Source organism: Mytilus galloprovincialis, chromosome 2 (assembly GCF_965363235.1).
Source record: "Mytilus galloprovincialis chromosome 2, xbMytGall1.hap1.1, whole genome shotgun sequence".
NCBI lineage: Eukaryota > Metazoa > Mollusca > Bivalvia > Mytilida > Mytilidae > Mytilus > Mytilus galloprovincialis.
The window spans coordinates 97,343,379-97,359,316 of record NC_134839.1 but is presented as its reverse complement, the minus strand read 5'-3'; the positions used below and the strand labels follow the sequence as shown (position 1 = coordinate 97,359,316).

General features: G+C 31.1%; 2 protein-coding genes across 2 annotated transcripts in view; one reads left to right on the top strand and one right to left on the bottom strand.

Annotated features, from left to right (window-relative positions):
- The window catches only part of LOC143065023 (nostrin-like), a 45,211-nt gene extending 37,005 nt beyond the window's left edge, over positions 1-8,206 (bottom strand). Inside the window, exon 1 of the mRNA XM_076238302.1 lies at positions 8,005-8,206. Within this exon, the coding sequence (XP_076094417.1) occupies positions 8,005-8,031 (27 nt within the window). The 5' untranslated portion in view covers positions 8,032-8,206. The remainder of the gene's footprint in view (positions 1-8,004) is intronic.
- Positions 8,207-8,310: 104 nt separating this feature from the next.
- Positions 8,311-14,236, top strand: LOC143065024 (prostaglandin E synthase 3-like). Its single transcript, XM_076238304.1, has 7 exons — positions 8,311-8,435; positions 9,740-9,859; positions 10,497-10,566; positions 10,970-11,074; positions 11,994-12,101; positions 12,777-12,836; positions 13,530-14,236. Exons 1-7 carry the CDS (start codon positions 8,377-8,379, stop codon positions 13,584-13,586), a joined length of 579 nt encoding a protein of 192 aa, XP_076094419.1. The 5' UTR covers positions 8,311-8,376; the 3' UTR covers positions 13,587-14,236.
- Positions 14,237-15,938: the final 1,702 nt, after the last annotated feature.

The following is a 15,938-nucleotide window of genomic DNA, read 5'->3' as shown; positions in this document are numbered from 1 at the left end:
ATTTTGCCTATTTAGGACAATTAAAATGATTTTGTCAAACTAGTTCTATTTTCCCTTTTTATAAAACATAAATAAATGATAGAAGTGTATATCATTTCATTCCGACATTACAACTAAATTTAATTTCCAGACTTTACCCGGTTCATTTCTTAGTTTTGAAACTTATTTGAATTCAAATAAAACAGAATCACCAAATATAATTAAATAATTCCACGGCGATTCACTTGTATTTGTCAACACCTTGAAAATGTATTTTAAATTTGTGTATAAGTGCCCCAGAGGCCAAGCTTATTACCGATCTGCAAACAACATTTCACCTTTATACAGGCCTTTCACAGGTATTGTTGGGGAATAATACACACATCACATCACATATACCTAGTCATAGTAGGTAGTAAGAGGTCAATAAGCGTAAACCTATATATATTGTCTTAACAGTTTAAGTTATATACTTTAATTTATTCACTTTATCAGTCTGAAAAAGCATATATTAAAGCAAAAAAAATAATAATAATTTCTTGTGCTGTCTGCAAAAATAAATCGAAATATATACGGTAAATATAGAAAATTTATCTCATGAATGTGTACAACTACACGTCTGTGCGTTTTATTTTCTTATCATCCGATGGTTATAAGATATAGCATTAGTCAACGGCGCGCTTACGATTACGTTAAAATATGATTAAAAACCAAGACTTTTAATGATTGTATTTTAAATCCCGGCATGCAAAAACCAGGAGAAAACGTCACGACTTACAGGAAGTAGTCAATATTTTTTCATTAAATATTGAATTTCTCCTTTATTACTGCACATATAGCAACAAAACTTTGGGAATATATATATTGTGTCATAATGAACATATTTAAACCATAAGTAAAAAATCGTGAATTTTCCCTTTAAAAGATAAACACAAACTGATTTTTGTTAAACAATTTGTAATTTCTGTATTTTATAAGTATCCTTAAAAATTATACATTTTTTATTCAGAAATAACTCATATTTATCAAACGTTGATGAATGTAGAAAAAACATCATTTTTTTATGTACATTTATCCAATTTAAAAAAATTGCACTATTTACGTTTTTATGAAAATTGGCACAAATAATCTTCTCACGTAATCAAACCAAATGGCATTTTAAAAAAGAGGGGTCAATGAACTTGTTTTCAAGTTCATGAAGTTAAATAAGTTTGAATGCTAAAAATCAGTCGAAAACTGAATCTTTTCCCGATAAGTCATAGTTTGACGTTGCGAAAAAAACAATATACGTTAGCAACGTCATTACCTCCCCGTAACTGTATAAAAAAAAAAAACTTTAAAATATAATTAATTTTGTCGTTTTGTCTTTGAAAGCCAATCAAACGAACAGTAACAGATTCTTGTGAAACATACACGTAATAAATTATTGCCAATTACTAAAATGGGAAATTTTAGTCACAGATGAAGGGGAAAAGAGGGCCCTTCCTTGAGGCAAAAATTTGGTTGATTAATTACTGAATTTCTAAAGCATGAACAGACCCTTTCTTGGGCAGTCAGTGCCCCCCTCCCCCCCTTCTTTTATGAAAATTTCTTGATTCACTGCTAAATTCAAAAGATCAGAACTGTTTACTAAACACCATTCATACGAGTATAGGATCATTTTGATCATACTTGTACAAGAAAAGGTGAATCTGACATCATTGTTTATAGTTTATCCTCAAGATAAAGACCTGAGCCTTCTACCTGTACTATATCCATAACAATATTAATGATGCTTGCAGTTTATTCGCACCTTAGGAAAAAACAACTTCTGAACATTTCTAGACGCTGAGAAAGTAAACACATTTGTACTTTGATCACGTTTACAATACAACATTTAATAGTTGAACAATATTTTAGATACCTTGCCTCTTTGGATGATCTGTACAACAGAAATTTGAATCTGTTCAGTAAGATAAGGGGTTAACCCTGGGACTGTTCTATATATATCGTGCTGCTTATTGTGCTTCATAAAGTTTTGAAATTTATGGATTACACAAGGAAGACTTTTTTCATTAAATAATTTGAGTTACATCATCAATATTAATAACCAAAAGACATATTGAAGGCAACACTGACAGTCCTAAATGATAGATAATTAAGACTGGATAACTTAATCTTCAAATCAGTCTATAAAAATTAAAAAAAAAAAAATGAATAAATTAACTGCTTATTTAAATATATATTCAACATGTACTAGTAGCTGAATATTCATTTTCAAAATCTGATTGCCACATATATATTATATAAATAACACATAGCTGAGAGGGTGATAGAGCAGATTGTTACCCTAAGAAAACATTGTCAACTGAAAATGACTGAGGTGAAGCCAAGGTTGACAATGTTTTTTTAGGGGTACCAATCTACTCTATCACCCTCTCAGCTAAGTTTTATTTATTTTATTATACTGAATGTCCTACCATTGTTGTCTTTTACTGTTGAATTTTAAATTTGAATTACATTGAGTAATCACAATGATCATTCACGACATTGATTTTGCAGAAGAATCAAGGTACACATGTAAAAGAGGGACGAAAGATACCAGAGGGACAATCAAACTCATAAATCAAAAAAAAAAAATGACAACGCCATGGCTAAAAATGAAAAGGACAAACAGACAAACAATAGTACACAGGACACAACATAGAAAACTAAAGAATAAACAACACGAACCCCACCAAAAAGCTGTCTCCTACATTTGTGAAAGATAGTACATGTAAAGATAGTTGCATTGTACATAAACTGCAGCATGTGCAGTAACATGTAGTAAGTATAAGATTGACACTCTGACATTTAGTTCAGGGTCACTTGTGTTATTGTGCATCTTCAACAATGGCAACTCTCCAACATGGCAACATTGTAGAATTAATTATGTTTAAATATTGATTTTTATATCATAATATTCATAACTTTAATCTCTATTATGTTTACCTTTCCTCTCTAACTACCACAGTTTTAGCCCAAAATATAATACATGTAATATTTCAAAATAGAAAAAATTAATTACTAGAACTTGTCTTGATGATCATTTTGCCTCTAACAAAATCTATTTTATCTTCTGAAGTTTTTATCAAATGTAAAAAAATAATTCAATTTTGGCATTGGACAAGTTTTCCATTAGAGTAATAAACATGTGTTTTAAGGAGTTTACTGGCAATTTAAGCTGTTTAACTTTATTTGGATCAATATCCCTAAAAATGCACCTCAAAATGAGGAACATAATTATATCTAGGAAATTAAAAAAAAATATGTGCAATGATACTGAACATGGTGCTATATATTATATTTAACAATTAAAAGAGTTGCTAAACATTTTGAAGACATGTCAAAACTTTGGAGTTGTTTAATGCAATTATAGAACTGAGATAATTGAACTGTGTGAAAATACATTATAATGATCTGTTACTTGCTAAATAACAACATCACATAGGACCTTTCTGATTATTCAAATTTGTGAATCTAAACTACATTTCATACCAACAAATTTAACACATATATATGTATAATTCAAAACAAATAAACCAACCATGTGCACTCTGTGTTTTGTTATATAATGAAATTCTATTTTTTTCCATCAGATGAGTTGAGCCTTTTTCAGCTGATTTTTATAGTTTGTCTTGTGTTGTACTGTTACACTAGCTACTGTTCAAGAGGTTGGGATCCCGCTATCATGTTTAATCCTGTCACATTCTGTAGGTATGTACCTGTCCCAAGTCAGGAGTCTGTTATTAAGTGGTTGTCATTTGTTGCTGTGACACATTTTTTTTTTCGTTTCTTATTTTACAATAATTAGGCCCTTAGTTTTCTCCTTTGAGTTGTTTCATATTTGTGATTTCTCAAACTTTTATGGCGAATTATGAGATATAGGCTTTGCTCATTGTTAAAGGCAGTACTTACAGTGACCAAACGCTGTAAAATTTCAATGCCATTTGGGCTCTTTTGAAGAGTTGTATTATTGGTAATCATCATGATCATAGTCATGATAGTCATACCACATCTTTTTTTTCTATATATATATACCTACCCAATTGTAAACCAACACAAGAACTGTAATAAGAATGTTTTACCATTACATGCATTATAACCTTTCTGAAAAACAATTGGATATATATGGACACAATTGTAGATTTTTTTTGCCTTGATGATTTTTGTTGTTTTGCCAAAAGTGAATAAATTACTTTAATTTAGCAAAAATTATGGCTAAAGGACAAAGGGCAATAACTCTATCCAATTGATTAAAATTGTCATTTAAAAGCAATAAATAAGACTTGAAAGGCAATTGCTGTTACAAATTTTGAATCTGTATTACCAATGTTATTTCAACTGATCGGGCGGAGCTTACGTTTTAATTTGCATGAGAACAGTCGATTTGAAAATGTGTGTGATTACAATGATTGCCGTTATAGTTAGTACTGATTTCTAATCACCTATAAGTGACCTCAAAAGAATTTACAAAAGAATGACTGGACAATGCATTTATTAGATATCCTAAAACACCTATCTATAGATGGACTGGTTCATTATGAGCGAACTGGATAAACTCCGCCCAGTCAAATGAAATAAATTGAGTAATACCACAATCTAAATTTGCTTACATCATAGCTCGGGGGCCACTTCAATACTTAATTGATAGTGGGTGCCGCTGGGTTTCTGTTACCCCACCCTTTTCATACAATTTTAATTTCAAAATGTAGACTTTTTCATATATTGCGTATGTAAAAATGTTACCTTTTCCAATATTGTTTGGGTTTCATTGGTGTGTAATGTAACAGTGTAATACCAAAGTGCCAAAAGGGAGAAAATTGGTTGATAAAACACAGGCTGGAATGACAAGAAAGGCCAAAAGGGAGAAAATTGGTTGATAAAACACAGGCTGGAATGACAAGAAAGGCCAAAATGGAGAAAATTGGTTGATAAAACACAGGCTGGAATGACAAGAAAGGCCAAAAGGGAGAAAATTGGTTGATAAAACACAGGCTGGAATGACATGAAAGGCCAAAAGGGAGAAAATTGGTTGATAAAACACAGGCTGGAATGACATGAAAGGCCAAAAGGGAGAAAATTGGTTGATAAAACACAGGCTGGAATGACAAGAAAGGCCAAAAGGGAGAAAATTGGTTGATAAAACACAGGCTGGAATGACAAGAAAGGCCAAAAGGGAGAAAATTGGTTGATAAAACACAGGCTGGAATGACAAGAAAGGCCAAAAGGGAGAAAATTGGTTGATAAAACACAGGCTGGAATGACAAGAAAGGCCAAAAGGGAGAAAATTGGTTGATAAAACACAGGCTGGAATGACATGAAAGGCCAAAAGGGAGAAAATTGGTTGATAAAACACAGGCTGGAATGACATGAAAGGCCAAAAGGGAGAAAATTGGTTGATAAAACACAGGCTGGAATGACAAGAAAGGCCAAAAGGGAGAAAATTGGTTGATAAAACACAGGCTGGAATGACAAGAAAGGCCAAAAGGGAGAAAATTGGTTGATAAAACACAGGCTGGAATGACAAGAAAGGCCAAAAGGGAGAAAATTGGTTGATAAAACACAGGCTGGAATGACAAGAAAGGCCAAAAGGGAGAAAATTGGTTGATAAAACACAGGCTGGAATGACAAGAAAGGCCAAAAGGGAGAAAATTGGTTGATAAAACACAGGCTGGAATGACATGAAAGGCCAAAAGGGAGAAAATTGGTTGATAAAACACAGGCTGGAATGACATGAAAGGCCAAAAGGGAGAAAATTGGTTGATAAAACACAGGCTGGAATGACAAGAAAGGCCAAAAGGGAGAAAATTGGTTGATAAAACACAGGCTGGAATGACAAGAAAGGCCAAAAGGGAGAAAATTGGTTGATAAAACACAGGCCGGAATGACAAGAAAGATGACAATGTTGTAAGAACTTTATTGACCTTATCATATATTTCTGATAGTTTTCCTGACCTATTCACATACTTTCCAGCTTGAAAAGTAGACCTATTCAAGCTGCATGTCCTTTTAACTTGTATACAGTCGTCACAAGTATTTGGTTGGTTTACATGTGTTTGACCTTTTAACTATCCCCTTAAAAAGGACAGAGGTTGTACAGAAACTCTGATAGTAAAGAGAAGAAGTCCCCTAAAATAGTAGAAAAATCAATAAAAAAAACTAACTTTTTTATTTTTCGGCATTTGCTCAGAAATCTCTTTATTCCAATCTGATTTGTCATGAGACTTTGAGTAAAATAGGACCAACATCTGGACATTATGGTATTTCCGGTTCTTTTTTAAAATTAAAAAAAGTATTTTGATACAGACTGCGTCCCCTTTCTTAGGAAACACTACATGTAGTTGCGGAACTGTAGCTCTTAGGTCCGCAAAAATAAAAAAATAAGTAAAAAAGGACCATAATACATGTAGTTACGGTTCAAAGCTAAGGTAACACCTGCCTCATATACATTTTTTTGTAAGTTACTAAGTTAGAGAGGTCTTGTCTAAACGCATTGCCATGAACTTGATGAAGCTTGAAAACAACTGAAGAAAAGACTAATGACATGTAGTATCCTCCCAAAGATCCATCTGTGTACAAATAGGGTTGTGTATAATCATTATATCATGCAGATTTCTTATAGTTTTTAAATTTTTTAATCAGTTGATCATGATAATTGATTTATTTTAGTCTATATCCTTAATCGGATCTCCTGTAGTTGGTGATCGCAATACTGGTAAAAATTTTGTACCAGTATTGTATTACAGTATTGTACCAGTATTGTGTTTTTTTTTTAAATAAACAATACCTATACCTATAGGTTATTAATATTAATCTTTTATTAAAGGTGTCACATACATATGCATAATGAAATTAACATATATGACATGACAATTTTACAGGGAATGATTGTATGTTTAACAGATGATGACATTATTGATGGTACACAGCGATTGTCATTAAAGAAAGTTTTAAATCTTCTGATGTTTTTTACTTCAGGGGACCCTATCTATGTTTTCTTTCAGCTCTCTCTTTCCAAGACTCATTGTATATTCTAGTAAATTTTATATTGACATTGCTGTTATACACACAAACACACACACACTTCCTATATTGATATTTAGTATTCAGTCTCAGTGGACTTTCTCTTACGCTAATACTAGATTACAAGCTTTTTCAGATAGCACCTGTACAGTTCCTTACTGTCGGTGTGCTTGTCTAGTATTAGTATTGGTACCAGTAGAACAAATATATCTGCTACGAATTGTATTGCCCATGGTTATGAATCAACTTCTTTAACTACCCTTAACATTCATGTAGACAAACTAGTTAATTTGATAAAAATCAGGTACCGCTATTAAGCAACTTTTTATGTTTAATGGATATTGATATCTTTTTTTGTTATTATGAAGAAACTAAAGACCAACAAACACATATTTAGACTAGTATACATACATGACATATACATGTATTAAAATATCTGTAAAAAAAAATATGATGACATACATGTAAATGATAAATTTACAGTCAGAAAGTGTAATAATTTGCTTAAATTTATTTTCAACATTAAAATTTAAAATCTCAGATAATTTTATTTTATATAAATCAAATTAAATAAGATATAGAAATATGATTAAATGTTTAGCAATTATTATATATGATTAACAACTGTTTATATTTTATAAATGTATGTATATAGTATGAGTTAATTACAATATTCTTTTGTTTATATGTACAAGTATAATACATTGTTATTTTTTTAACTTGTAGTTAAATATGATCGATTTCACAATTATCCTCTATAATCTTTTTGAGTTCATTTAATTTCCCTTTGATCTTACAGTGGTATATCAGTAATGTACCAGTAAAGGCAGTATTGTTTGTTTTTTTTTTTTTTTAAGTTACAACACTGGTACAACATTTTTATACCAGTACACATACCAGTATTGCGATCACCAACTACAGGAGATCAATATGTTTGATGTTTACCCTTCATATATACTTTCTTTTGAATATGTTACTTACTCTAAAATTTTCCGTAAAGAGAGCCATGTCGCTTTCATTCCATTTTATGATCTTTTTTACGTGAAATACCTATCCAGTTATTCAAAGTGTCAAGGTCAACAAATTCTGCAGTCAATTATTTTTATTTTTAAAAATCATCAAAGGAATCACTTATATTTTCTATTTCATGCTGTCATATTTTTTGATTTGTCATCGAGCTTTTGTGATACCGATAGTGTAATTTTACAATAAAACGTGGTTTCGCTTTGAAAAAACATCTGGCTCTTTTTTTCTTCTTTACTCCTTGTGAAAAATATCTTTGAGTAACCAGTCCAAGCACTTTAGGAAACTGGTTTACTATCCTGATTTCGTTTCTATTGTTCTACTCCTCGTATGAATTATATTTTTAGTACCAGTCTAATTCACATGGCGTTGAAAATGGCCGATCAAGAGTAAGTTACATGTGGAAACGAAAGAAAATATTAAAACAAGAACGTTTATCAATGATAGTTTGAATGGAAGAAATTATATCATTATATTTTAATCATATATTCTTGTATAATTCATTTGAACAAGAAATAGTGGTGTAAATCCCACGTAATTTTAAAATGGAGGGGATACTAAAGACAGCTTCTAGAAGATTCTAGAAAGTTTGAGAAACCTAAAACACATATCCCTGCACAAATGTTAACAATAGTACTTTAATGTATTTTCGTAGAAGAAATAGAGAAACAACTTAAAATATATACTAACTGTTACAGCAGTTCTCTCCCTATTCAATCACATTTCATTGCAGATCCAGGATTTAAAAAGGGGGACCCCTGTCAAGCTAACGTTTGGAGTGTAAAACTTGTAAATAGAATAGCCTATGCAGTCTGTATACTTAAAACTCAAAAAAGACCTGACACAACTCCTTCATTTTCTGCTGTTTTAGTTCAAAAAAATAATTATTGATTACACCATTGTACACAATTATAGCCTGTTGTTGTTGAGAAGCTGAATATATCAAAAATTTCAACAAGGGATGCTGCTGGATATGAAATAACATATGGTTGACAATTCATCACTTATGAAGTTATACATGTTAGAAGCCCTTTTGGGATACGATAGCTTTTAAGCAATCTGTAGACTTATACCATTGACTCAGGGCCATGCCCTCACGTCAACCGTTTTATTCTAAACATCAAGGAACATCTCAGATTCTTGAGATTGTCTTGCTTTAAATGGTATAAAAAACAAAAGGATTGAATTTAAACAACTGTCCTAAAATGTTCTTCTCATAATCTTCATGTTTCGATATTTCCCTCGACTTGTATGCATGTTTTTATCAACACAGAAAATCAGAATGTATCGAGGATTAGCTATTTTTAAAGTTGAATAACTATTCAGATTACGTAAATTACATTTTACAAGCATTTTACACGTGCAGTTGAATTATTTTTGAAAATAAAACTAATGCATGTATCAATGAAAACAATGGCAATCATATCCCTCAGAGCAGTGAAGGGTCCGTTTGAATAATTGAGGGAGCACTTGGCTGTAGTAACAGATTGTCAAAACACTTGATAGGTTAGAAAATTAATTTGTGTCTTAAAACTTGTCAAAGGTAGACTCTATGTAAAATATTGATTTTCGAGGGATATCCTTGGCTTCTAAGGTAAAGTTGTTACATGTATATTGTTAAGATAGGTCTGTTCTATTATTCATGCACAAATCAAGAAGCAGAAAAAGTTCAATGACATGATTAATTTTTCAGACAAGTATTACATACACCTATGGAATGGGCCCAACGAAAAGATAGAGTGTTACTGACCATTGTATTAGAAGACTGTAAAGAACCAAACATAGAAATAACAGACACAGGTTTACACTTCAAGTAAGTATTTCCACAATGTTATTACTCCTGAAATCAGTTTTTAGTAACTTACATTATGACTTAAGGACTAAATAAGTCAGTTGATATGAACAAATTCCTGGTGATGTGATCATATATACTATATTTTACCATTTGAACATGCAACACACAATTTGATATATAAGATTTTTTAGTTGTAGTCCAAATTCACTGCAATCAATGTATTTGTTATATGATCAAGCAATTGCAAAAATAAGGGGAAAAAATAGTAGGCCATAAGTGGGCCACTGGAACCCTTTGAAATTTCCATTCCCAATTTTTGACTATAAATTCACCATTTGGTTTGCACTGTAATTTTTTAATTTTGTAATTAATCAGGGTTACATGAAAGCTTTTGCTTTAAGTCTGTAAATGAGAAATTAAAAACATTCTGTTTGTGAATTAGTTACATATAGATGAATGTGCGAAAGGATAGACTAAACAAATGTACCTTGACCACTTCATTAGTCTATGAAATCAATAAAGAATAAATATACATTTGTATTACAGTATAACAATATGCAACCATCTTATTCTTAGTGCATGAATTTTTTTGATATGTCACTACATAATACTTATCTTATCAATAAATAGTAGCATATATATATATCTATTTCAGGGGCAAAGGAGGAACAGAAAATAAACTACATGAAGCAAAAATAGAATTTTTCAAAGAAATAGATAGCAAAGTAAGAAAATATCAATATAGCATCTTAAATTTAAATCTGATGTTCTAGCAAAACTAACAGGATCGAAACAGGTCCTCTTTAGAATTAAAAAATATTTTGCTCTGTAGAAAAAATATGCCTGTACAAATGTACATGTACCTCAAAAGGAATTGAATTATGAATTGGCTTTTGTTGATATCAGGTAAATAATCCATGTAAGAATGATAAAGAAGATTTCAAATAATTTCCATTATTTAAACACCATGTCAAAGTAAGTCCTTTAGGTGATAAATTTTTACAATTTTTCATAGATTAAATTTTGGTAAGGATTGTATGTAATCCCTCTTGTTTTATTTGGGTGGAGGATGTTGAATATATGAGGAAATTTTACATATTTCACAAGTTTTTTTTTTATATCTTGCAGGAATCAAAGTATGCAGTTTTACCTAGACATATATCATTGATTTTAAAAAAGAAAGATGCCACAGAAGAACATTTTTGGCCGAGATTATTAAAAGAAAAAACTAAAGTAAGTGTTTGAATCTTTGTTGAACATATTCTGTTTGGTTAAAATTCTAAGGAATGAACCAAGAATGTATCATTATTTTACAAAGGGATACACTTTGTCGTTATTTGACAAATGTGTTCAATTAGAAAGGTGAGATACATATATCTTTTAGACAAAGAATAATCTCTGAAAAATATAAAAATAATACCTGAAATTGTGAAATAGCAATAGAACAAAAAAAAATCTTTTTTTCCCTGTTGCATATGGTGAAACTGCTCTACTCCATCTATCGTTCTGTCCACATGTCCAAAAAACTTCAAAGTTTTCTTGGCTTCTTTGAAATAGAATAATTTTATGGTTGGTTTTTCAGTTTGACAATGGTCAGATGTAGTGTGTATTAAGCAATATTTATATCTGCCCTGTAGCTACTTCCTGTTGGCAGATACTTTCATATTTCAATCAATTATACACCTTCTCGCATGTCCAGATCTGTATCTGGTCTTGTTCTTTTAGGCCATAAAGTAAGAATGTTTGTTTGCCCTAACCCTACCTACCCAGAAAATATCTGCCTGCTCAAAATCTTTTATTGCCTTGATTAGATAAAGATTTTTTTTTCATCAGATCTGCATGACAAAAAATAACATCCAACACTTCCATTTCACTGTTTCCAAATAAAAAAAAAAGAAATTGCCTACCTACCTACCCACTGTCTACATGCCTTTGGGTAGGGTTTGGGCAAACCAACATATTTTTAATTGTGGCCTTATTTCCTGAAAGATGTTGGTAGAAATGATGTAAACAAATGGTTTTGTTAAATGTATATGATTTACATTCTGTTTTTCACATTTGAAAGTTTGATAGAATTATTCCTAGAAACTAGTTTTGTAAAACATGTTTTAAAGAATAATGTGCTTATAGATGTGATTATCTTTGATTGTAGGTACATTGGTTAAAGACAGATTTTAATAAATGGAAAGATGAAGATGACTCCGATTATGAAGGAGCAGGAGGAGGAGAAGGTGGTGCAGGAGATATGGATTTGGAGTCTGTAAGTTAATCAGAGAATACTGTAAATTCATGACCATTTGTGGGACACCATGATTTCGGGGATATGAATGAACCACAAATTTGAATGTTCAAATTTTTGTTATACAGGCTTTGGCAAATCCACCAAATCATATATCCATGAAAATGTATAAGTTTTCTTCATTCCATGACCTTTGGTATCAACACAAATAAATGAATCCAGATGATATTGTTTTGGAGGATTACTCTCTGGCAGTCTCCTCCACAAAGATATACAAATTTGGCAAACATGGCCAAATTATGGTTAGTTTCAGTATTTGTGTAATTATAAAGGAGAAAATGTGGTATTATAGCCAATGAGACAACTCTTCACAAGAGACCAAATGACAGAAATTAACAACTATATAGGTCTCTGTATGGCCTTTAACAATGTGCAAAACTCATTTTGCATAGTCACCTACAAAATGTATAAAAGGCCCTAAAATGACAAATGTAAAACAAGAAAACTACCTTATTGCCTATAAACTATGAAGTTATCAATTTTAGCATTTTTGGCCAAAAATATGGTAGGTTAATCTTTAAACAGCAAAAATAATAAACAAAACAGAATCTACAGGTTTGATAATATGGCAATAGATCATTAGTCGACACCTTTATATAGGAGTTATATTTTACATTGACATGTGATATTTTGCAGATGATGCAGAACATGGGTGGCATGGGCGGCATGGGAGGTATGGATGCAGGTGGTGATATGGTTAGTATTGATAATAGTTAGAAAATCATACAATTGCGTCATCAACATGTAGGGTTTAGTCAGTGGTTAAAGATTTCTCTAGACATCAATCACTTTGTCACCCTCATTGAATTCTATGACTTACATGGAAGCTTTTTTATGATTGACAGACTGTATCCAATTTGAATTTTTTTCCCGTATTTTATTTTGATTTTTATCGGTTATAGTTGTCTTTTGATAATATAGCTTACCCAAAATTGATTACATCACATAAACTGTTCTTTACAGAATACTACTTAAATTTATGCCCAAATTATTTTGAGCCTCGACATAGTCATACATATCCTTTTTTTTGCCTTTAACTGTAGTGTATGGGAGATAACTCTTTATATTCATTCCATTATTCACATAGGAACAACATATTAGTTTTGAAGAATAGGACAAAATGAAAAATAAAGAAAATTCTGTTTTCACACTATTTTCCATGAAAATTAAAGGTATGTTTTTGCAAATTACTGTGTGTGTGTGTTAGAATTTAATGTCTTAGGTAAAGGAATGTTAAAATAGCGGCCACCAGTAGAAACCTTGGTTTTGTTAAGTAAAGTATTACCTATATAGGTAATTTAAAAAGAATATGTTTTAGTAATACCCTTGATTGATATATCCTCTTTATACCGGGTGCTTGTTGTTATGATTTTGATGTTTCTTTTGCAGGAGAATGATAAGGAATCCAGTGATAGTGATGATGAAGATTTACCTGATTTAGAATAATCAAAAATCCAGTTTTGATAGCTACTAGTGACTGCATTGGGGAACAATATAAAAACTATGCTTAGAATTCCCCCAAAATTTTGGATTAATTATCACAAATAACAAAATAATCACATATTGAAATTGACATATACAGAAAATAGTTTTATGTTGCGTACGCCTGGACTTCTTATGTCCTCATTACTGTAAAACCACTCACATTTGTTTTTATATTAAATGTTCATTGGACCATGTGAAGGAAATTGAATGTTTGTTAGTCTTTGTTTTAAATGTTATTTTTGGATCATGTTGTTTTGTTAAAAATTGTAAGAATGTTTATTCACCACAATTATTCATCTAATAGAAACATTTATACAGCCTCATACATAATAATCATTCATCTAACAATACAAATGTTCTTCTGATCTTGACTCAACATCGCCATTCTGTTACAACAATTCTGTATGTTTGTCAGTTAAATTATGAGGGGGTTATGCATGATAACAAATGATGACATAATACATGAAATGAGTAAATATCAGATTGAGCTTTATAATCCCTTCAAAGGTTCACTAGTAATAATTAGCAGCATACAAGTAAAAGTCCTGCGAACAACTAATTTGTATTAATTAAATGTATATTTCTTGAAATGAATAAATATTCAAAATGTGTTTTTTGCTTTGATTTTCATTTATATGGCTTTTAAACCAGAATCGCTGTACAACCTGTCCAGAGAAAAGAAATATGTTACCAAGTGATTTAATATGCAATTGTTGCATCAGTGTTGCATTTCCTACTGTGCATAGAATTAATTATTTTTTTTCCCCAGCACATCTCCTTAGTGCTGAAATATCAATTTTTATATTTTTTCAATAAAATGATGTAACATATATATAAAACAAAATGGTTGTGCTGGTTGATGTATTATTTTGCATGGTAGCAATTATCTATTATTTTTGTATGATATGGTTACCTTTTTTCCAACCCTTGCAGTTCTTACAATTGGTCATGTTACATAAAAATGATAATAAAAACATATAAAATTTTAAACTTTTGTCACTAGCGTTGTTCATTCTTTAAATTTCATATATTCTTTTATAAACTACAGGGCAGAGAGGTCTAAGTAGTTAAAACTGTAATCATTAGCCAGTCAGCGCTGAGGTTGTGAGTTAAAAACACCAACAATCAATTTATAAACTAAAGCTTAGATGTAATTTCTATCCCCTCTAAAACTTGGGGTGGCAATGTATAGTTAGATCTTTGCGTTTTTGTCTGTAATCAACAGATTGAAGATCACAACTTTAGTTTGCTGCAGACTAAGAACTTATAAGTATGTCTCATAACTATTTTCTATACTGAAAGAGCTGTCGAAAAGATTTCTGGTTCTTATGCTCATTGAACTGCTAAAAAAGGCTCAAGATAACGGTATTGGGATGATAACCAATGTTCAAGTTAGAGTAAGAATGTTGTGACCTTTCTATGAATATTCTTGTCTCCTAGTTACAAGTAACTCAAAATGTGTGAGATAAAGAAGATCCTTAGTCCAGGATATGCCAGTTGCAATTCACCTCATTTTAATGATGCAATTACAACTTGAAAAAAAACACATGATTTTTATTTCTATTTTGTGTAATAGGATAACTACATTTGGAATATAGATTAAAAAAAAAAATGTATTAATTCTTGTTTAGAACAGTAACATAATTTTAATTGTTTTAAACAGTGAATACTGATTTTGCCAAAGCATACTTGTATTCAACTTTATAACTGCAGATTTCGGAAATGCCTGTCTGTTTTAAGCTTCAAAAGTCTAAACTAAATGCTTATTACCACAAAACACAAATGAATTTTGAATTTTGGTGGTGTCACTTCTGCTGTCCTAGAGTAATGCCCCTAAACGGACGTAAAAACATGCTGAATGTTGCGTTTCCAGTCTTTTACTAATTTTGTGGAACAATGTTTGTGGATTTAAATAAAGGTAACAGTAGTAAACCGCTGTTCAAAGGTCATTTATTAAGCTAAATTAAATCCGGGTTACAAACTAAAACGGAGAGAAACACAGCAACGATCATAAGAGGAAAATAAACACACCAACAAAAACAATTGCCAACATAGATATAAATGGACTATTTGATAACAATTGACATATTCCTGATTTAGTACAGGACATCTTGTGAAAAAAATGGTGGGTTGAACCTGGTTTTATGTTTTTTAACAATTTTAAATAAAGGCAACAGTAGTGATCCGCTGTACAATAGTCATAACTAAAATCAAAGGAAACAGTAGTGATCCGCTATACAATAGTCATAACTAAAATCAAAGGCAACAGTAGTGATCCGCTGTACAATAGTCATAACTAAAATCAAAGGCAAC

Coding starts and splice junctions, on each gene's coding strand:
- LOC143065024 (XM_076238304.1), top strand. CDS start 8,377: ATGAATTATATTTTTAGTACCAGTCTAATTCACATGGCGTTGAAAATG. Junction 9,860..10,496: donor GACACAGGTTTACACTTCAA/GTAAGTATTTCC, acceptor TATCTATTTCAG/GGGCAAAGGAGGAACAGAAA. Junction 11,075..11,993: donor TATTAAAAGAAAAAACTAAA/GTAAGTGTTTGA, acceptor CTTTGATTGTAG/GTACATTGGTTAAAGACAGA.